The sequence below is a fragment of the Lethenteron reissneri genome, chromosome 18, assembly GCF_015708825.2.
Source record: "Lethenteron reissneri isolate LAM-NWPU_2019-01 chromosome 18, ASM1570882v1, whole genome shotgun sequence".
NCBI lineage: Eukaryota > Metazoa > Chordata > Hyperoartia > Petromyzontiformes > Petromyzontidae > Lethenteron > Lethenteron reissneri.
Window position 1 is genome coordinate 11,116,905 of NC_083796.1, and position 21,599 is coordinate 11,138,503.

General features: G+C 44.3%; 1 protein-coding gene across 1 annotated transcript; it reads left to right on the forward strand.

Annotated features, from left to right (window-relative positions):
• The first annotated feature begins 11,838 nt into the window (after nucleotides 1-11,838).
• Nucleotides 11,839-20,153, forward strand: DDX49 (DEAD-box helicase 49). Its single transcript, XM_061553790.1, has 13 exons — nucleotides 11,839-12,058; nucleotides 12,854-12,977; nucleotides 13,452-13,537; nucleotides 13,884-14,005; nucleotides 14,425-14,612; nucleotides 14,867-15,007; nucleotides 15,140-15,215; nucleotides 15,307-15,383; nucleotides 16,045-16,142; nucleotides 17,158-17,232; nucleotides 17,806-17,894; nucleotides 18,809-18,880; nucleotides 19,465-20,153. The coding sequence occupies exons 1-13, from the start codon at nucleotides 11,941-11,943 to the stop codon at nucleotides 19,585-19,587; spliced, it is 1,389 nt and encodes a 462-aa protein (XP_061409774.1). The 5' UTR covers nucleotides 11,839-11,940; the 3' UTR covers nucleotides 19,588-20,153.
• Nucleotides 20,154-21,599: the final 1,446 nt, after the last annotated feature.

The window sequence follows — 21,599 nt, forward strand, 5'->3', positions numbered from 1 at the left end:
AAACCCAAGCAAATGAGGAATGGCACTGGAGCTGTATTTATATTTTTAAATAAAAGATTGTAATCTGAATGCGAATTACTTTTAATTATGCACGGATGTTTGAGTTGTGACCAGCGACAAATATGTTTTTACAATAATATTTACACAGTGACCACACAGACACACACACACGCGCGCACAGATAGAGAGTATTATTTAGTCGTGCGAGACTGTTTGGGGCAAATGCCGGCACGCCACACGAATTGGTCGTGTGGCGAGCACCACGTTCATCATCGTCCACCATCGTCCACCATCGTCCACCTTTGTCTCCCCACTACTCCGTTCACACACTGCGGCGGTCACAGTAAGCTTTTTAGGGCTGACTCCGAACACACCCAGTAGGAATATATAGATAAATAAAAGCCACTTTTCAATTACTCATCGCATTGCCACGCGACAACTTTAACGTTTCGCACAACAGGTTTTACCAGAAACAGCTGAACGGAGGAACTTTCCCATGTCATGAAACCAGCACCGGGCAGCTGTTCCTTCAATTTCCAGGGGCATTGTAAGATGCCAGGGTGAATGAAACTTGGGCAACATGGGGGCCGCCCATAAATGACGTCACGCGATTTTGGACGATTTTGGACGATTTTTGACCCCCCCCCTCGTCACACGGCGTCACAAAAAGTCAGACCCCCCCCTCAAATATAACCTCACAAAGCTCTGCCCCCCCCAAAAATAAAACATGCTTCAAATCGCTTTAAACTATTGCCATTGTAGTGCGTACTTAATGTGCCGCTGCACTCTGCTGTTGTAGGAGAAAACATTTATCAAAAAGTATATTTAATTAAGTAGAACGAGTTGTCTATATTTATTTAAAGTTGCGCATGTTGATGTGACGTTACATTTCTCACCCCCCCCCCCCTCGTCACACATCATCACGAATGTCTGACCCCCCCCCCCTCCTATGTGCGTGACGTCATTTATGGACGGCCCCATGGGCATTCAATTCAACTGTCCTCGGTCAGGTCCACCAGTACGATCAGCGATCCCTGCTAAAACAACAACAAAGACCCCCGTATAGCCTTGACAGACTGTTGGGGCAAGTGTCGTTCGCGAACACCTATGAAGGCCGGCACGGCACACAAGGTGGGGTGGCCAGCACGGCGCCCGACCACCTTTGTCTCCCCAGTGGCGACGTTTAAACATCACACCAGGTACTCATTTGAGGCCGAGTCGACCTAGGGGAACCCCAGGACCGAGTTCAGATAACCGTCAACGGTGTTAGTGGCCGTGAGAGGCAATCGAGCTCGGGTCTTTGGGTTCGTAGCGCAGTGTCGCGCTAACCACCACACTACCGCACGCACGCACACACACACGACACTGCATACAGATTATCTCCCATGGTCATTGTACACTGTAATGTACACACACACACCACACTGCCTTTGTCTGAACACCTGCACCTCTCCCCACTTGGCAAGCCTAATGTCGCTGCCTTTCACCGGCAGAGCGCCCCAGGGCAGGTTTTGTGTCGTGAACGACGCCAGCGACCATAACGAGGCCCTAACAGCGTTGCATAGGTCAGAGCGGCACCTGCAATCTACTACCGCAATCTACTACACACGCGTTTATTGGGGCCTCGTTGTAAATCAGTGACAGGTTTTAAATAGGGAGGAAGAAAAAAACCCCACCAGGTAGAAGCCGGTTGAGTTGATGTTAAAACATGTATTTCAGCGATGTTGTTGTTGTTATGATTACCACAACGACTACATTATGCGTTACACTTGCAGCCAGGGCCAAGATTCACACTGTTCGCTGGATATTGGACGACACACGATCCATTCACAAAATAAGGCCTCGAATGATACCAACTAGTGCTTGCAACACGGCCGTGCACGTTTTGAAAGTGTCAGTTTCGAAAGTGGCAACTTCACTCAAAATTGGGTGCAGTCAACTGAACGCGTTGGGGCGATGATATCAGCTGATGTTGAGCTCGATGGGCTTGCGTCGCAAGACTGAGAAATTCCGATGGCTTCAGGAGACCATCATCCAACAGTGGATTGATAATAGCCGATGATCGCGATGAATACCTTTGAACGTAAACTGCTGGTCGTGAAATTACTTTCGTGACCTGCAACTGTAACTGGTTACCGGTTCGGGATCGTGTCAAAAGCTGATAATCCCCCCTCCACCCAGTAAAATAGTAACAGGTTGAGTAAGATGAATGAGCAATGCCTTGCTTGTATTCGTGGGTGAATGTGACCGAGCTGCTAATGGGGGAGCAGTGAACCAGTAAAATGCGGATCAAAAGCACCACTTACATTCACTGTTGCAACATTTTACAGCCACGGGTTGACTTGGCACACGAGGCACAAAGGAGCAGCCTGTGAACGACGGCCTGGCTAGACACGTGGCAGAGCGGACGTGTGCAGCCAAGTTGTCGAATCGTCAGAATTCGGGGTCGTGATGCGATACAACAATATGTTATATTTGTTGACTCTTTGTTTTTTGTTTAGCACGCATCGCGGTTTTGTTTTGTCACTTCATAAAAAGGATGATCCGTACCTGGCATGTCACCGCCGTTCGAGACACGCTTATGGAATTAACTTTAAATGTCCACAAACAGCCCGAAGAATTTGACGCACGCCAAATAATTACACTAAATAGAGGTGAGCATACACCCACCGACTCTATACCCCTGTACGGCTTTTACCACAGCCCTGTTGCTGATGTTTTCCTCCTGCAGTGCTTCTTAACTCCGCATCACAACCCCAACAGTCCACCCTTTTCACCACTACCACGATTCACACGCAAATGAATCCACTGCACCCGATTGGTTTGGCCATGACGACCGCTGTACCGCGAGGTTGCATCGGCTTCAGGCGAGAAACTCTGCTCTTGCCGGAAGCGTTATCAGCGGAGATAAACAAAGGCCACCGAGAAGGGGGCGTTGGAGGATGGACCATTTTCGCGAGGTACGTCGCTGGCTATTCAATTTTCCATCGCCCCTTGCCAAGAAGGACAATTCTCCAAGTGGGGCGGAAGCAGCCCTTCCACCAGCATGTGTGCATAGGCCCCATCGGTAAACACTCCTGTACCAGATAAAAGGGTAAAAAACCAATTATCATATTTTTTTTACTGGCAAATGAGGTTCCAATGGTGTAAATGCTTACCCCGAGCTCTCATACTCTGATGGTGCATTGTCTTTGAGTTGTGCGCCTTTTGGCGTCATCTGGTCCAACCCATGTGAGACTAGGCTCTAAGGAAAGCTGTCTCGGGTGTGGACCAATGAACTTCAAGGACAGTGCATATATTAACAGAGTTATGTTTTTTTGCATTATGGCTGCAGGTATTGTGGTCTATGCAAACATGACTCCTTGTAAAAAAAGGTGTCGGTTTTGTTGCCAGATAGAAGGGTAAAAAACCAATTATCACTCCTGTACCGTCGTTATTACCTGAGGTTGAAGTCAATGGGTCACGCCTGATGAGGAGAAGAATGAGTTGACATTTGGCCAAATCGCAACCACGCCTGGGCTCGCATTAATTTAAAGGGCGGTCCGTGCCACGTAAGCACTAAGGGTACACATAGTTAAATATATATATATATGTATATATGTCACAGTGAAATAACCTTTGGCAAAACATCTTTCCAAAACATGCAAGAGTGCCAATGACAACAGGCGCCTTCACATGAAAAAGGGGACTGTATATATAAATTATAACCACGATCATTCCACACTGCTCACACATAATAATAATAATATGCAGTACCGGAGTTATTTATTCGTCAATGTGTGACGAATAGGCAAAACAATTTTAAGTAAATATGTACCCAGCAAAAGCTATTCAAACCTCTTCGCATAATATAAATCAGATTACGCGTAACATTTCTCAAATGTTACTTTTTGCGTGAGAGGTGTACAGTATTTAATGAAATGCATTCGCACTTCGATGATCTGTCACGGTACTAGCGTCAAAACATACTACCATTGATTACCAAATGAAAAATCATAGGTTAGCATCCAAATGGGCAATCCTAGAACATATTCTTGGTTCTTTCGGTAAAGTCACGTAGAAGGAAAATAATACAATAATAATAATAAAAACATTATATTTATAATGTTGTATTTTTATTATTTAATTATGATTTAAAAAAAACGTTATATTTAGTAGGGTTTATTTGAATTACTTTAGTATTTCCCTTCTACGTGACTTTACCGAAAGAACCAAGAATATGAATCCCTGCAGTCACGAAAGCTTTAAATCGATATCCTAGAACAGTATCGTGACACGAGTTGTCTATTTGTAAGATGAATGTGCAGCCTTTGCTGGCCAGTGGTTTTGAAAGAAGTGGGAGTACCCACACGCGACCTGCCGGTTGATTGTGGCGTACCAATTTATAAACTGCTTGGCACACAGAGGTGGGGAGAATTTAGGAAACGTTCCAATTGTATGCAGTGCCATAGCCTCTCGAACCGAGGACCTCTGGAATGCAAGCCCAGTGTGGCTTACGAATACACCATGGAAACATCCACAAGTTGATGACAATTTGAATTGCAATGCAGTGCTACGCTGTAATTGTTCTGCAATATATTTCACATAAAAGCACTGTTTCAACATAAATTCAGCTTCCAAACCCTTGCAGGCAATCAAGCGAAAACATCTTGTTTCAATTATCCACGAACCTCCACCACTACAGAAATATGTAGCATATAAGGATTACATTTAGTGGTCGCTAAGCACCAAAACAAAGCTCCATCGACCCGCTTTTTATCAGTGTATTTCAGCGTTTTGCAATCCAGTGCTGAATGCCGAGTAAAAGACCAATTTGTCAATTTTAAAACCGCACCAATCACATTCATGGCCAATCCATGCATTGCATTTACATCTGCTGCTGCTGTGGACTGGCTCTCTGCCCCATCCGTCCCTGTTGTTGGACTCTCGGTTCAAGACCTGCATCTTCTCCTCTGCCTATGGCCAAGGCTGGATTATGGACTGAGCCAGTGGGGCCAGTGCCCCTGGGCCTCGGACTGCCAGGGGGCCTCCAAGCCTCAGGCCGCGTGCTGTACGTGGCCCAAGACTTCTAAAGGAAGTTGAATGCCAGGGCCCTCAGTGCGCACAGCGCAAGCTGACCACTCGGCCCCTGGGTGGTTATAGCGTGAGCTAACCACTAGGGCCCCCAGACCTCTCAGTGTTTACAATGTGAGGGCCCCCAGACCCATTGGTGTTTAAAACGTAAGCTGACCACTTGGGCCCCCGGGCCCCGCAGCGCTTACAATGTGAGGCCCCTCGGTGTTTGAAACGTGAGCTGACCACTACTGCCCCCCAGACCCCGCGGTGCTTACAACGTGAGTTGACCACTAGGGCCTCCAGGCCCTTCGGTGCATACATCGAGCGTGACACCTGGGGGCCCCTTGGTACATGCAGTGCATGCTTAAAACGAGAGCCTCTCGGAGAGTACAGTGCTTCTGTAGAACTGAGCCACCGGTTGGCACGCTACAATACGCTGTGACGTGATATAATTTCACCAACAAGTCAGTTCATTCTGCATAACAGGGCAGTTTGAAGGACATCATATTATGGCAAGTTATTTGACTTACCGTAACTAGCTATCTCTTTATTTTAGCTAGCTGCCCGTTTTCCCTAGCTAGCTGCCCATATGATTCAGCTTGTTAACAGAAATTAGTTAGCTAGCTGCCATTTTTGCCATCTAGCTGCCCTTACAACCAAATTATCTGCACTAAAAAGCCAGCTAGTGAGACCAAGGGCTCGTCGTTTGTTGAGAGCTTAGTTAGCCATTGACAAATCAATTATTAAAAATATACCGCGGTTTTGTGAAACATTAAAATAAATATGCCAAAAGCTATATTTACTTTCATACACTAACGAATATGAGACCCAATCTATACTTAAAGATTAAGGAAAACCCCATTACTATTTTTCCGTATACCGTCTGTTTCTAGATCCACTGAAGTAGATAATGCTAACGTTGAAATGTAAATTGTCGACAGCTCTTACGAAGTATTTTTTTCCCCTCCCGATTGATGGGGCGTGGCCTTTGTGCATAGTCTCCACCAAGTCACTTCACTGACTTATCAGAAACTTTTGTTGGTTGTTCAGCCAATGAACAAAAAGTTACGTTTTTTATTTAATGCAACATAATTCTCTCTGTGTCAGGCAGGTATATAAGACATTTCTTGGTAAAAAAAAAGCCACAGACAGATGCCTGTTTTCTTGCTTGGTATGCCATAGTAATATATTCAGAGACTTTTTTCATCTTTTTCTAAAGCAACAGCCTTTTAAATGCTATTTCAACAATCCCTCCTACGGGATATTTTCTAACAGCCTTTTTAAAGGTTTAGGGTTATTTAATTGTACGTGCTTTTCTATTTTCTTCTTTTATCTATTCAAAGCTGGCTGTAGGTACAAGTAGACTATAAAATACTACCACTTGATTATATTTTCCAACAACGGTATTTGATATATTAAATATATTAATTAAATTCTTATTTAATCACTATTGAGATATGCTATAAATATATTCATATAAATAGCATACTCGTTCTGAAATATGGACCACAAACGTTGGAATAGTGGTGCTTCCAAAAGGAAAGCCAAAAAAAAGGAGGCAAGAGAGGCAGTTTTTCTACAAAGTGTTCCACTCATTGCCAACTTCTTTCAAAAACCCTTTGATAGTAATAATGATGACAGCAGCACTATTGTCAGCTGTGAGGAAGGAACTCGCAGTAATTCAGTTTCCAGTAATGTTGTCACTCCCCCAGAGCCATCCTTTGAAGGCGAAACCTCAACAGCTAATGGTATACAAGAACCATAATTTCCACCTCAGGAGCAGTTGGGTAGTTCACAAGAATAAAATCAGCAACCAAGCCATTCCTGGTGCTATGACGTCACTGACCCTGCATTATTGCAAAGCACTTTCAGTGACATTGTTAATTCAGGGCTTATTGAAAGTCCCTTTCCGAAACCGCAGTGAAAAATACCCAGCTTCAGTCCGAGATAGAGCGCTTGGTGGAAAGACTCGAAGTTTCAACGTGAACTTCTGAACTGTATATTGCCAAATGGACAGGTTTCTAGACAGTGGCTACTGGACTCACCCTCAACAGGTTGTGTGTACTGTTTTGCATGCAAACTGTTCTCCAGCAAGCTCGGTGGCTTTAGTCAGAGGTTTAGTGACTAGAAGCACTCTGAAAGAATAGGGGAACACGAAAAGAGTGCAGAACACAGATCATGCATGCTTGCTTTGCACCAGCAGACAAAGGGCGTTGCTATAGATGCATATCTCATACAGCAACTTGACGTGGAACGTAAATACTGGAGGGACATTTTGAAAAGAGTTGTAGCAGTGATCATGTTCTTGGGTGAAAGAGGACTTGCGTTTAGGGGAGACGATGAACGGTTTGGGTCAACCCATCACGATAATTTCCTTGGCATCCAATAATTGCTATCACAATTTGACCCATTCTTTGCTGAACATATTAAAAAGTTGGGCGGAAAAGGAAGAGGCACAGTGTCCGATTTGTCATCGACAATATGTGAAGAACTCATTGAGCTAATGGGTCAGAAAACTTGCCAAACAATAGCAGATGAGATTCGGAATGCCAAATATTTTTTTAAAAATGGTTGACTCCACCCCAGACCTGTCACATGTGGACCAACTGACGTTCATATTCCGGTTTGTTAACAGCAGCAGGAATGTAGTGGAGCGATTTCTGGACTTTGAACAAATTGAGAGCCACACTGGTAAAAGTTTAGCAGACTGTGTGACTTTGATGGTGGAGGGCCTTGGGTTGAACCTCTCAAACTGTAGAGGTCCGTCATATGACAATGCAAGCAACATGTCAGAAAAATACAATGGGCTACAGGCCCCCCTGAAACAAAAAAAAACGTCTGACAGAGTATGTGCCTTGCGCAGCGCATTTTCTTAATTTAGTTGGTGTTAACACCTTAGACGGCAGTGGTCCAGAGGATGACGAGTTTTGTTTTATATGTTGCAGTCACTGTACACATTTTGCTCTTCATCCACACACAGATGGAGGAAAGTCTTTCGGAAGACAGATGTCAGACTGGCATTAAAATCGTTGTCCAGTACTCGGTGAAGTGCTCGGGCAGAGTCAGCCAATGCACTGCGGAGAAATTACACCCACACTAGAGAGGCCTTCGGTGGTTTGTGCAATGATGATAATGAGAAAAGAGATACTCGAATTGAGGCCGCTGGACTATGTGCTAAATAGGACACCTTAGAGATGGTGTTCATGGCACATTTCTGGGACGTCGTACTTGACCGGTTCCACGCTACAAGCATGCACCTACAGAAAAGTGACATTGACATCTCTGTAGCAGCACAGCTTTTGTCTTCGTTGAGAGATTTTGTGGCGGGACAGCGAGACCAGTTTGAGGCTTTTGAAAGGGCAGCCTTCAATGTGACAGGTGTCTCTCAGTCATATAAGCACGAACTTCAGCGAAAGAGGAAACGGAAAACATTTGCAGATGAGAGCTCAGAGCCAGGTGTGACACTTGAGGGGAGGGAGAAGTTCAAAATAGAAACATTTTATGTGATAATTGAAAAGCTAGTGGCATGCCTTGAACATCGCTTGGACGCTTACAAGCGTTTCACCAGTCTCTTTGGAGTTCTGTTTTTGTCAGATCAGGTGTCTAACAGTGATGTCATAGTGGAAAAGGTAAATTCACTCTCCACTGCATATCCATCAGACCTGGACATTAATTTTGCCAACGAACTCATACAATTAAAGTCTTTCATGTCTGACTCTGAGGGTGAGAAGTGCCCAACTAAATTGCTTGAAACCTTGCAGGCACTCAATCTGCAGTCAGTGTTCCCCAATGTTTCCGTGGCACTTCAGATTTGTCTAACTTTGCCAGTGACAAACTGCCAGGGTGAGTGGACATTTCCCCTTTTAGGCAGAATAAAAAGTGAGCTGCAGAGTAGCATGTGCCAAACACGTCTCAGCTCATTGTCACTTATGTCAATAGAGTCAGACCTTGTCAGACAGCTAGATTTTGACGATCTAGTGGATGATTTTGCGAGGAGGAAGGCAAGAAAGACACCAATATAGGAAAGTGGGGTGGGGGGGGCATCCAAAAGACATGTGCCCAATGGCCTCACGGGACCATGATCTGGCCCTGCCTATGGCTGTCTCTTTCACTTTATAAAAAAAAAATCCACCTTTTTTTCCAGGATGCCCAAGTCCCAGTTTTGTACAGCGTTGTGAATTGTTGCATGTAGATGCAACAATATATTCGTCCAACTTGATATCGATGTTAGGGTCCATTGAGTACATTTCTCCTCTCTGCTTGTTCTTAGAGATGCCATTGCCAATGATGATTACTAAATGAAAAATACAATTGCCAACCACATGAGTGTAGTGGCTATAGATAGACTATTTCAGGTTAGCTGTCCTTCCTAACTTACCTGTTTACAAAAAAAACAGAGTTTGGTAGCCAAATACAACTAGACTAAGTGATGACCTACAATGGCTGGGCATTCTTCAATGTCTATACATTATTGGCCTGTAGCCATTCCTTTTGTCAGCTGAGATAATGCAATTATAATAAGCATTGCCAAGTCATCTAAACACATTCACATGCAATATTTCACATGGCCGGTGCATACTGCAATTCCATTAAAATATACGAAAACATGCTTCTTACTAAATTTCATTATGTCACAGACACGTGTAAAGTTTTCATGTTCTTCTTGCATATGCCTGGATGTTCTCCAGGGATTCTGCCTTCCTCCTCTCGTGAATACCAGCATATGTCTTAAATTGTCTCGATGTAAAACAGTACTTGACACAGGGCCGTTGAAGTACACTGAAATGACCTACACGCTCAGATTGAACGTGGCAGGAGATATCTCTATAAACAAGCGTTGCCAGCTGACTGACATCATAACAGAGACCTTTACTGACGTGTCCAAGTGCGCTCTGGTAATGGGGTGACCACAAAGTAAATGTATGCCCAGACTGTAGCCACGTGACGTTGACATTGCAGATCAAGTCTTCGTAGCTGTGCAATACAGCCACCTGGAGGCAAATTGCTGTATAACAAAGCCTTGTGGCCAGATAAGCATTGCATGCATTCATTCCGTATTCTCCCAATTGGCCCACATAATTCGTACTGGCTTGTTTGCTCGTCCTAGGACGGAAGCTGAAATATTAAAGATGAACATTTACGTTTTCTTGTGTGATTCACCCGCTCATGATTATTAATGACGGGGGAGGGGGGGGGCTCTTTTGCAATGACGTCACGTACGGATGTAACATTGTGCTGCGTATATTTATTTAATACCGTCACTCTTTCAATAAATAAACGTAAAAAATAAAAAGCGAATTTGGGTAAAAATATTTCTTTCCGCTCGACCTTCTTCTACGGGAGTGTAAAAATCCACCCGCTCATGAATATTAATGAGGGGGGTGGGCTTCATGTGGAGTGACGTCACGCGCGGGACACACATTATTGGCTTAACACATTCCTGCGGAGGGAGCTGGTAGGAACGTTGGGTTGCTCGGTCAATGGCCTGCAGGGTCAACGGCGGCGTGGTGTATTCCGCAAATATGCCCGACTGTGAGGGCGGGGACAAGCCGGCGTGAGTAGGTTAAACGTTGAGTTTTATAAGGGCACCACGGGGTGACCAGCCTCTCCCCACCCTCCCCACCCAGCCCCTCCCTCCCCACCCTCTCCTCTCCACCCAGCCCCACCCCTCCCATTTTTGGATGCACGACGGACGGACACAATAATCCCCTGTGGGCTGGTGAAACCAGGTTATAGTAGTAATAATCTAGTAGGCGTGTGATCGAGTTGGAGAGCGTTGTACTTTCATAAGCGTTTTATTATCTTGAGAATACGGTGGTTGTATTTTACACGAACATTCGTGATTTAATATTTTTAAGCCGCCTTCCTAAGGAATGGTTTCGGCCATGTGGCTTTCCCACCGCTAGTTGATAGCCCTTGATGAAGATGTGTTCCAGTGTTCGTATAAAACGTGGTTTTTTTCTGCAATCGTTTTCTTCCCCGGTCTCGATGAGCTCTCATCCGATAAAAAAATTTGACCTCAAGTCTCACTAAGACGTAAAGACTACTGCCTAAAATGACTGCCCAACAATTCACGATTGTTGCAGTAATTTATTTATTTTCTTTCTCCGTGACTTTACCGAAATAACCAAAGAGTAGTTGTGTATTACACCGCATTGTCTGAGCCGGTTCAAATGCAACTCAAGCTGCACACGTGGTCTGCACTCCAAGATCCGCCACTGACGGCGCCTGTGCCAGGCTAGGTGCACTTTGAGGCCACGTGAAGTGTTAAAGGCTCACTGACAGGAAGTCACGGGACAGACCCAGCAGGTGCCACGGGTCAGTTGACTGAGATGACTGGTACCCCCTACTGTGCCGACTTTCTGCATTTATCCACCCGGGGCTCCGCGGTTGTTGTGAGCTCCTCTGACCTCAGTTGTTTTTTAACAGACTGTTGGGGCAAGCGAGCACCTATCAAAGCCGGCACGGCACACGAGTGGTGGGGTGGCATTTGTCTCCCCAGTAGCGATGTGTACACACCACACCGGCTACTCATTTGAGGCTGAGTTTACCTAGGGGAGGCCCAGGATCCGGTTCAGATAATCGTCACTGGGTGTTAGTGGCCGTGAGCTGGAATCGAACCCGGCTCCCCGGGGATTTGTAGCGCATCGTAGTGCTAACCGCTGCACCACCGCTCCCACCTCCCCACACCTCCCATCCCACCGCTCCCACCCCACCACGTGGAGTCGCTCATGCCAAGCGGCCGAATAGCATTGTGGGTACCGGAACACGTGGTGGCCCACGTGGGCACCTCGCCCCTCCCCCTCTTCCGGTGTGCCGGCGCTGCCATTCTACCGCCGTCGGTCCCTCTCGGAGCTCCGTGGAGCTGCGTGGATTGCGGCTCCCATGGCGAACCTCTTCAAACGTTTGGGCCTGGACGACTGGCTCATGCAGCAGTGTAAGCAGATGGGCATATCGAAGCCCACGCCGGTGCAGGAGAACTGCATCCCGCCAATACTGAGAGGTGAGCGAGAGAGCGAGGCCTGCGGCCTAGCGGGACAGGCGTTTTACGGTTTGCCTGAGTTGGACGGCCGGGTCCCGCGTGCCGTGTGCCTGCCTGACTGAACCCGCCAGCTAATGTTAAACACTGTGTGTGTGTAACGTGTATGGACATCGGGTCAGAACTGTATTGGCTGGGTAACGAAATTTAACGTTAAATACTGTGTGTGTGTGTAACGTGTATGGACATCAGGTCAGAACTGTATTGGCTGGGTAATGAAATTTAACGTTAAATACTGTGTGTGTGTGTAACGTGTATGGACATCAGGTCGGAACTGCATTGGCTGGGTAACGAAATTTAACGTTAAATACTGTGTGTGTGTATAATGTGTTAAATACTGTGTGTGTGTATAACGTGTTAAATACTGTGTGTGTGAGTGTGTAACGTGTTAAATACTTTGTGTGTGAGTGTATAACGTGTTAAATACTGTGTGTGTGTGTGTGACGTGTATGAACATCAGGTCGGAACTGCATTGGCTGGGTAACGAAATTTAACGTTAAATACTGTGTGTGTGTATAATGTGTTAAATACTGTGTGTGTGTATAACGTGTTAAATACTGTGTGTGTGTGTGTGGAACGTGTTAAATACTGTGTGTGTGTATAATGTGTTAAATACTGTGTGTGTGTATAACGTGTTAAATACTGTGTGTGTGTGTAACGTGTTAAATACTGTGTGTGTGTATAATGTGTTAAATACTGTGTGTGTGTGTATAATGTGTTAAATACTGTGTGTGTGTGTGTAACGTGTATGAACATCAGGCCAGGACTGCATGGGGTGTGCCCAGACGGGCAGTGGGAAGACGGCCGCGTTCGTGCTACCTATTCTACAGAAACTCTCCGAGGACCCTTATGGGATTTTCTGCTTGGTGCTCGCACCCACCCGGTAAGACGGTGTCTTAAATCAGATTTTGTGGAAAGAAGATTACCCGTAACGTCTGTTAACCCTGCGGTGTTTGTTGAACAATCCTGACTACCGATGAGACCCACAAAGGTACAAAAAAAACAATGCAGTGTCTGGTTAATGCTGCTGGAAATAATTGTCATGAAAAGCACAGGACAAGCTATTTATTAGCATTAAATCGAACAATCAAACCCGAAGTGTTTAAAACTTGTGAAGGTAGCACACCCTAATGGACTAACGTGGTACCTTGTATCATGGAGAACACTTTTACTTTCCTGCCAAAAAGTGAATTGGTAATAGTGATAATTGTGGTGTTGAATGTGTGCACTGTTCTACAACATTGTGGCTGTCAAATAAATGAGGGCAATTTATTTGACAATTTGAAGTCGTCATATTACCATGCAAGTGCAATTTTGTATGTTTTTAACGTCTCCTAACATTGATGTTCTTTTGCAGGGAGTTGGCATACCAGATCGCAGAGCAGTTCCGTGTTATGGGAAAACCATTGGGCCTCAAGGATTCAGTCATTGTTGGAGGCATGGGTGGGTGGCTCATACATTATCAGTGCAGTTTATCACTTGCATTAAAGTGATTCTGTTTACAGTTCACTTCATGTTGTCAACTCAGAACTGTAGTTACAGTCATACATATTAATGCTCGCACCCAGAAAATGTGAATGCATGTCTTGAGAGACACTAGCTAAAAAGTTATTGCTCACCATAACACTACATTATTCTTTTACAGAATAGCTGCTATCATAAGGTCAACCCAAATATGATGAGCTTAAGAGTTATATTTCTTAACACTCCTCAAGTGATGTGGTCCGATATTAAGATCAGGTCCAATACACTCACACTGGAATGGGTGGCATGTATGTGTGTGTTGCAGACTCCGTGCGGCAAGCCCAGGAATTGGCCCGGAAGCCTCACGTGGTCATCGCTACCCCAGGACGCTTGGCTGATCACCTCCGCAGTTCCAACACTTTCAGCCTCAAGAAAATACAATTCCTGGTAAGCCTAGCACTGCTATATATCTTATCAGTACTTTAGGTACTTTAAGAAAATCACTATGAAAATTGTTTCTGATGAATGAAAACATGGTCATCTATCATTTTTTTAATGTTTAATATATTTGTGAATTGGTCATATACTTTTCATGGCAGATTGGCAGAATTTTACTGTCATTTTATAGACATATCCTAAGCTACTATCATATCTTTCTGCTACTTTATCAGCAAATTATTGATGCTACCAGCAATATCTAATGTTTTATGCCAAGTGAACTGAACCTAAATATATCTAAGAATAGGTGAACACATGTAAAATCAATAATGAAAGTATAATTTAAGACATTGGTGAATTCTATTTGGGAAGTGAGTTGTTGCTTGCTGCTTTGCTGCCAAGCCGTCACGGTGTTTCGCTTTCCGTAGGTCATGGACGAGGCTGACCGTCTGCTGGAGCAGGGTGCCACTGACTTCACGAAGGACCTCCAGGTGATCCTGCAGGCCCTGCCAGCCAAGCGGCAGACGCTGCTGTTCAGCGCCACGCTCACCGACACGCTGCAGGAGCTACGCAACCTTGCGCTCACCAACCCCTTCTTTTGGGAGTCCAAGGAGCCGTGAGTGCCTTCAAGACTCATCACTCTCAGTATCAGTCGTTGCTGTGAGCTGTCATTGCTGTGCTTCTGATAAATGTCCAGTACCTTTAATTTTTGCCTTGTTTTAACTTACATATTTCTCTCAAATATACTGAATTTGGTAAATTACTTGATAGCAATGCCATGGCTTGATATACCTTTAGATATCATGTTTTGCATGTGGCAGACTTTAGTAGTTGTCAGCGTTTGATGCAATGTTTTCGATTTCACAAAAGGGTACGGACAGTGGAGGAGCTGGACCAGCGGTACATCCTGGTGGCAGACAAGGTGAAGGACGCTTACCTGGTGCACATCATCCAGAAGATACAGGACGCTCACGACGACTGGTCCATCATTGTTTTCACGAACACCTGCAAGTGAGTGCCTCACCCAAGCGATGTTTAAATCTGTGTGGCCTTGCCCAGCTCATGGCATTGTGAGTCATTAGTACACAAACCCAGTTGATTTTTGTTGTCATTGTATGTTAATTATTCTCTGCTTGCTTCCAGGAATTGCCAGGTTCTCAATATGATGCTGCGTCACTTCAACTTCCCAAGTGTGGCACTGCACTCCATGATGAGACAGGTAATTCTAATCTCTGTAACCAAATTGCAGCTGCCAGAAAATATTCTATTTAATTTACGAATTCAATTAAGCGGCAATTTATTTTTTTCAGACTGAGCGATTTGCGTCGCTTTCCAAATTCAAATCCAGCGTGTTCAAGATCCTCATTGCAACAGATGTGGCTTCAAGGTAAGCTGAACTTTTCCGATATCACATGAATTGTAATTTCGATTTAAAGCTTTCGTGACTGCAGGGATTCATCTTCTTGGTTCATTCGGTAAAGTCACGTAGAAGGGAAGTAATAAAATAATAAAAATAAAAATAAAACATTATTATGTTTTATTTTTATTATTTTATTACTTATTACTTCCCTTCTACGTGACTTTACCGAAAGAACCAAGAAGATGAATTGTAATGTCCCAATTGTCCGGGAAGTTCACAGACACATGACATTAAAAAGCTGGTTTCATTATTCTGCTTATACTTTTATAAATTTGAATGCGCTTATGCATTTAGATAATGTGTCAATATTGATTTGAAGCTTTCGTGACTGCAGGAATCCATACTCTTTGGTTCTTTCGGTAAAGTCACGTAGGTAGAAAAATAATATAAATCACGACGTTTCTGGTGCTTGTGTTGCGCCCGAAACGTCGTGATTTATTTTATTTTATACCTACATGACTTTACCGAAAGAACCAAAGAGTATAATGTGTCAATAGCTGCTAATCGATAAGCACTCGCTGGTCATCAGTCTTGAAAATGTATATCATTGCATTAATCCCAATTTTTTGTCAGATTCACGTATGAAATTCAGTCCACTGTTTTTGCTCATGCGTTCCTTTTGGGCCAGGGGTCTGGACATCCCGACGGTACAAGTGGTGCTGAACCATAACACACCATCGCTGCCCAAGACCTACATCCACCGCGTAGGGCGCACAGCACGTGCAGGTGGGTAAAGCACAGATCTCGCCGTATCAGTTTTTACAATTGTACAAACTTAATTGGCTGTACCAGCCTAACCGACATTACGGTTGCACCAAGTCCCAAAAAGAAATTAATCGAGTGGTAATAATTTGCAGCTCTTTGTCAATCCACTGCTGATTGAAGACCTTCCCTCGTCTGTCATGGGGCTTGCTTGACAATATCATGGGGAGCAGTGATGCAGCGGTTAGCGCGCCGTGCTACGAACCCGGCGACCCGAGGTGGATTCCCGCTCATGGCCAACACCAGTGACGATTATCTGAACCGGTCCTGGGCCTCCCCTAGGTCGACTCGGCCGCTAATGCGTACCTGGCGCGGTGTGTAACCATCGCCGTTGGGGAGACAAAAGTGGCCGGGCGTGATGCTGGCTACTCCCACCCCCTCATGTGCTGTGCCGGCCTTCATAGGTGCTCGCTTATAACAGCACTTGCCCCAAAAGTCTTTTAAGGCTACATGGGGGATCTTTGTCTTTGATCATACCTCACTAGGCATGTCAGTGCAGGATGGTGAATGGGGGGACCAGATGAGGTGTTGCTCCTCGCCACCGATGTATTCCGTAGCTCGGAATCAAATTCGGGCTGCTAGGTTTTGTAGCGCAGTGGACGAACGACTGCACAGCCGCTCGCAACATAATTTACATTCACGTTTCTCCTGCCACAGGAATTTCATATTTTAAAGCAGTGGCACTGCTGGGTTGGGTAATTATGATCATGAATATAGATTTATGAATGGCTTAATTGGCCTGTGGAGACATTAAAACCATGATTCAGATCGCAATGTTGGAAACGCCTGCTCATTCATCAAGTTAATCTTTTTTTTAATTCACAGGAACTTTTTGTGCTCAAGTAATGAACTTGAAACATATTTTTTGCATATTTTTTTTACATAATTAACCGGTGATTTAACTTGGTGCAGCGTGTGAGCATGCAGCAGTAAATGTTGTTTGCGTGAATTATGCCATCACTCTCTGCTCTCTTGACAGGGCGCAATGGAGTGGCTATCACCATCGTGACCCAGTACGACATCCACCTGGTGCAAGCCATCGAGGAGACGATCCGTGAGCATTCACACTTTCAAACATCTCTGTTAAAATTCACCATCAATTGATCCACTCTACATTACAAACTCGTCACACCGTTAGCCTAAATTTAATATTAGCCTATCATTTTAAAGTAACTTACATCAATGGTACGTAATCAAATATTGCATGTACAATTTTGATCCATGCATCCTGAGCATGAAAGGATTAAAATTAATTCTGGAATGCTTGTCTTTGTACCTGCCATATTATATATATCCTTCCGGCAACAATACCTTTAAGCAGCTAGAAAGACATTTGTACTTGAGATATACATGACTTCATGAGCCCTACAAAAAAGTTGACACTATGCGTACACATTAAGTAGTAATAATAATGTACTTTGTTTTTGGAAAAGCTCAATGAATCTGAAGACATGGAGAATAATTGTATGTCTCCGCACCTCCTATTCGCACAATCGGCTACATAAACTGTGAACGAAGTTCTACATGTCTCACCATTTGTGACACTTTCCCAAGGAGAGGTGTGTGGGGAAGTGGATGGGTTTCACATCCCCCCCCCCCCCCCCCCGTGGTTTGCCTTGTCCCCTAGATACGAAGCTGAAGGAGTTTGTAACGGAAGAGAAGGAAGTGCTCAAGATTCTGACGCAAGTCAACGTGAAGCGTCGCGAGTGCGAGATCGTAAGTCCCCCTCGCATTCTCGGCTTCTCGGAGCTCGACGCCTTTTTAAAGAATTGTTGACGAGACAATCCGTGGCGGCGAGGAAAGAGGAAATGGGTTAAACGTTCGTTGTGGAGAATAGCACGGATGTAATGTGGATTCGCTTGGATTTGTCGAACTCGTAAAATACTCTTTTAATTATTCCTAACGTATTTTTTTTTATATAACCAACACAAATGAACAAGCAAACAATTCCTCCCCATATTTGTCCCTCTGCACATAAAATTCTAGTTTTTCTACACACAACATTAGTCACAATGACATAATCTTTTCATAGTCTTGTTTTCCACAACGATGCTGATCATGAATTTGTGTTGTGTTTAATATCATTTTGTGTCGAGATAGGACCCATATCTATCAAAGAGGGTTCGTGCCAATAAACAATCTGGCAGTTATCTAGCATTTGTTCAAGCAAGCCTTAATGCTGATGAGACACTGATTTTTTTTTAAACCCACTCCAGAGTTTCCTTGTCTTACACCAATTCTGCTGCAATTATGCACTCCCCCCAGAAGGCCATGGTGGCTGATGGGATGCATAGAAAATACTTGATATATTTTTTGTGTAAAGGGACAGATGTGGGAAGCAGACAAGTCTAATTTATTGTGTTTGCTTCATTCCGCTGTGTGACTATACCTCTGCGTGTTATCAACCCTAACCTGTGTTTAGGGTACATTCCACAGTACTTGCAGCTAAATGTTGGTGAATGCAGTGGACTTGGTTATTTAAATACCAGCTGAGATGAAGTGCAAGTTTATGATGTTTGAAGCCGAGGTGTTGATCTTTAGACTGCATTTGCTCGGCACGCCAATCCCACCTGACTGCAGTGATGACACGGGTTACGTAACGCTCGTTGTGATCGATCTGCACGTTTCAGAAACTGGAGGAGGAGGACTTTGATGAGCGAAAGGAGACTAATAAGCGGAAGCAGATGATACTGGAAGGGAAGGTAAGTCTACATACGTGGTCATCGTTTACAAGTTGTGTTTTCATGCCCGGTGATACTAAATTTACTGCAATTAATGTATCAAGGTGTAGCTTTTTTGTTGATACAATGAGTTGTAATGGCAAATGTTGGCCCATTTATCATTTGAGATTGATGTACACTACACAGGGTAGTACGGAGGTTACTTGATCTGATGTTTTCTTATGATGGAAGACCTTGTGTCCCACCTCCACAGGGGCAATGAACGTATGCACATGTCTCGTATATCTCGCTGGGTACTGCTGTGATTATAGCACTAGACTTGCAGTGAGGTTTCAAGTTGAAATCTCAATTGGGGAACAACTCAACTTCTCATCCCTTCTGGACTCTACAACAATTACCACTTCGTGGGAAATCTACAATGCGCATCCTTTTCGGTGAATAGCCTCTGCCAAGGGACGGTGGAATTTCCACAACTGACTTGGAACAAGCTGCTTGCCCCATGGCTTATGCAGGGGAGGTGGGGATGCTTTCAATTTTTAAACGTACATTTTCCAAAGTTTTTTGTTGATGAACTCTGATAGAGATGAATTTTTTGTCAACTTCAGGATCCCGACATTGAGGTGAAGAGGAAGGCAGAGCTGCTGAAGATCAAAAAGAAACGCAAAAAGGAAAGGCTCGCATCCAGAATACAAGAAAAGCTCGAGAAGAAAAAGCAGAAGCAGACGTGAAGGCCGCAGGAAAGCCAATGCACACCAAACGACGTAGTAGTATAAAAGTAATTTTAAGTCAATTTCAAATATTAACTGTGAATTACTGACATTTAACTCCTTTATAATGCTACATTGATGTCATATGTGGGTTTTCTGGGGAGTTAATACCATGATTTGGGAAATTCAGCCATTTGTGGCTTGCCACAAGCTCCCATTGAAATCCTGTAATTTTTCAGCTTTCTGTTTTTGTTAATGCAACACGTTCATCATTGACACTGCCGTAGAAGGATATAACACCCAGCATTTCGGGCAATGGCACACATTGGCCTGCTAAAATTGGATGAATGAACGAGCAATTTGATTTCTTAGCGGAACTTTTCGGTCACTTGCCGATTAAGCATGAATAATGTTTCAATGTGTGCTTCTTTGCCAAGTTTTTTTAATGTTCCACCTTTTGGTAAAACGTAACAAAGCACATCGTGTATATGTATATAAAATGTATGTATATTTTACAGAAAATATTTAATGGATCTCAAAAAGTGGGTAACGTTTAAAAAAAATAAACTTATGTATGCAACGGCTCATGTTATGTTCTACGTGAATTTCCTTACGAAAGAACCATTTATTGAGGTCCTAGAAAAAACTTCTCAGAGGGACATGACTAAAGTCTTAATGGAAGATGATTCCTGAGTGTCGGAGTTCATTTGACAAGCTCTCGTCGTCACCAGGGCCAGCCACACAAGTAGTCGTATGAACAGACGAGTTCTGCATCAAGGACCGTAATGCCTCAGAAGGATGTACCGGGCAATGAGTTCTGAGTTATGCTCAGCGGGGTGGGAGGTGGATGTTGAGATTTCCCACTACGTAGCTAATTGCAGGTGTCGGGGAAGGACAACAAACCCAAAAATCAGTTGTGAAGAAATTAGTTTTCAAATCTAGATTTAAAAGTGCATGGCTCCAGTGGTGGCGAATATCGGCAGAGCGTTCCAAATGGCCGCAGAAGCGCATCTGAAATCGTGCGATGCGGTAATGATGGCCTGCCAAAAGCGGCTGCTGCTGCAAGGATGACCATAGTTCGTGTGGTGGTTTATGCTCCTTGACGGGATTTGTAGCGAGGTATTGTAGCTCATTTGTGGTAATGGTGGGGGGCCCTGGGAGTTGTCAAGTGCGAGGCAGGGGCATCCAGGTGTGGGGACGTGGATGTGGGGAGGACCTTTAGTCACGGCGGGTACTTTCGCTACATTATAAACAAAAAGATTTGCAGGCTGGAGGGACGGACAGAGGGTGACGTCCAAAGGACAGACATGCTGCTGGTTTGTTATAAAGAACGAGACTTTTGCCCGTCCAAGGACAAGTGTATTGTAGTAAATCTGAAACTTGCAAGCAAAAAGCAGAGCGCGACGTGGTATTCATTGCATCAATGCGTGTGCAATTTGTAAGGCCGCGGTGACACAGACGTATTTCATTTAAAGGTTAAAATTCCTTGTTCAGCGTGACGTCCTTTTTACTTTGATGTCTCAACAGCGTGACGGAGACCACGTGACGTGAGGGTTCTGCCTTTGTAGTGAGGGTTGTCAGTTGACGCCGAGGAGGGGGGGAGGAGGCACCTGCCCCCCCCCATGTGGAGTGACGTCATCTGCTAATTATGAATGGAGGGGGGGATGTCCATTTGGTGGACGTCACCTTGTAATGATTATTAATGGAGCTGTTCGATGTGGAGACGTCACCTGCTCATGAATATTAATTAGGGGGGGCTGGTTGATGTGGAGTGACGTCACGAGCGTTAAGGACATTCCTGGGTGATTATAGTCGGTATAACCTGAATATTAAGCTTTGTGCTATGCCATGCACTGGATTTAAAACTTTATTATTAACAAAGATACAATTCATTATTCCAAAATACTAGAAATGGGAGCCAAACCAAATGTTATATTCAACGGTGTCAAAGGATGCAGAAACATCTAAGGTATATATTACCACCAGACTGAATTTCTGAGAGATGAAAGCACTAAATATAAAGCAGAAGCTGT

Excerpts from the sequence above, each read along its gene's own strand:
- DDX49 (XM_061553790.1), top strand. The coding sequence starts at position 11,941 with ATGGCGAACCTCTTCAAACGTTTGGGCCTGGACGACTGGCTCATGCAG. Across the intron at positions 15,008-15,139 it reads GTTTTCACGAACACCTGCAA|GAATTGCCAGGTTCTCAATA; the intron begins GTGAGTGCCTCA and ends GCTTGCTTCCAG. Across the intron at positions 17,233-17,805 it reads AGCCATCGAGGAGACGATCC|ATACGAAGCTGAAGGAGTTT; the intron begins GTGAGCATTCAC and ends CTTGTCCCCTAG.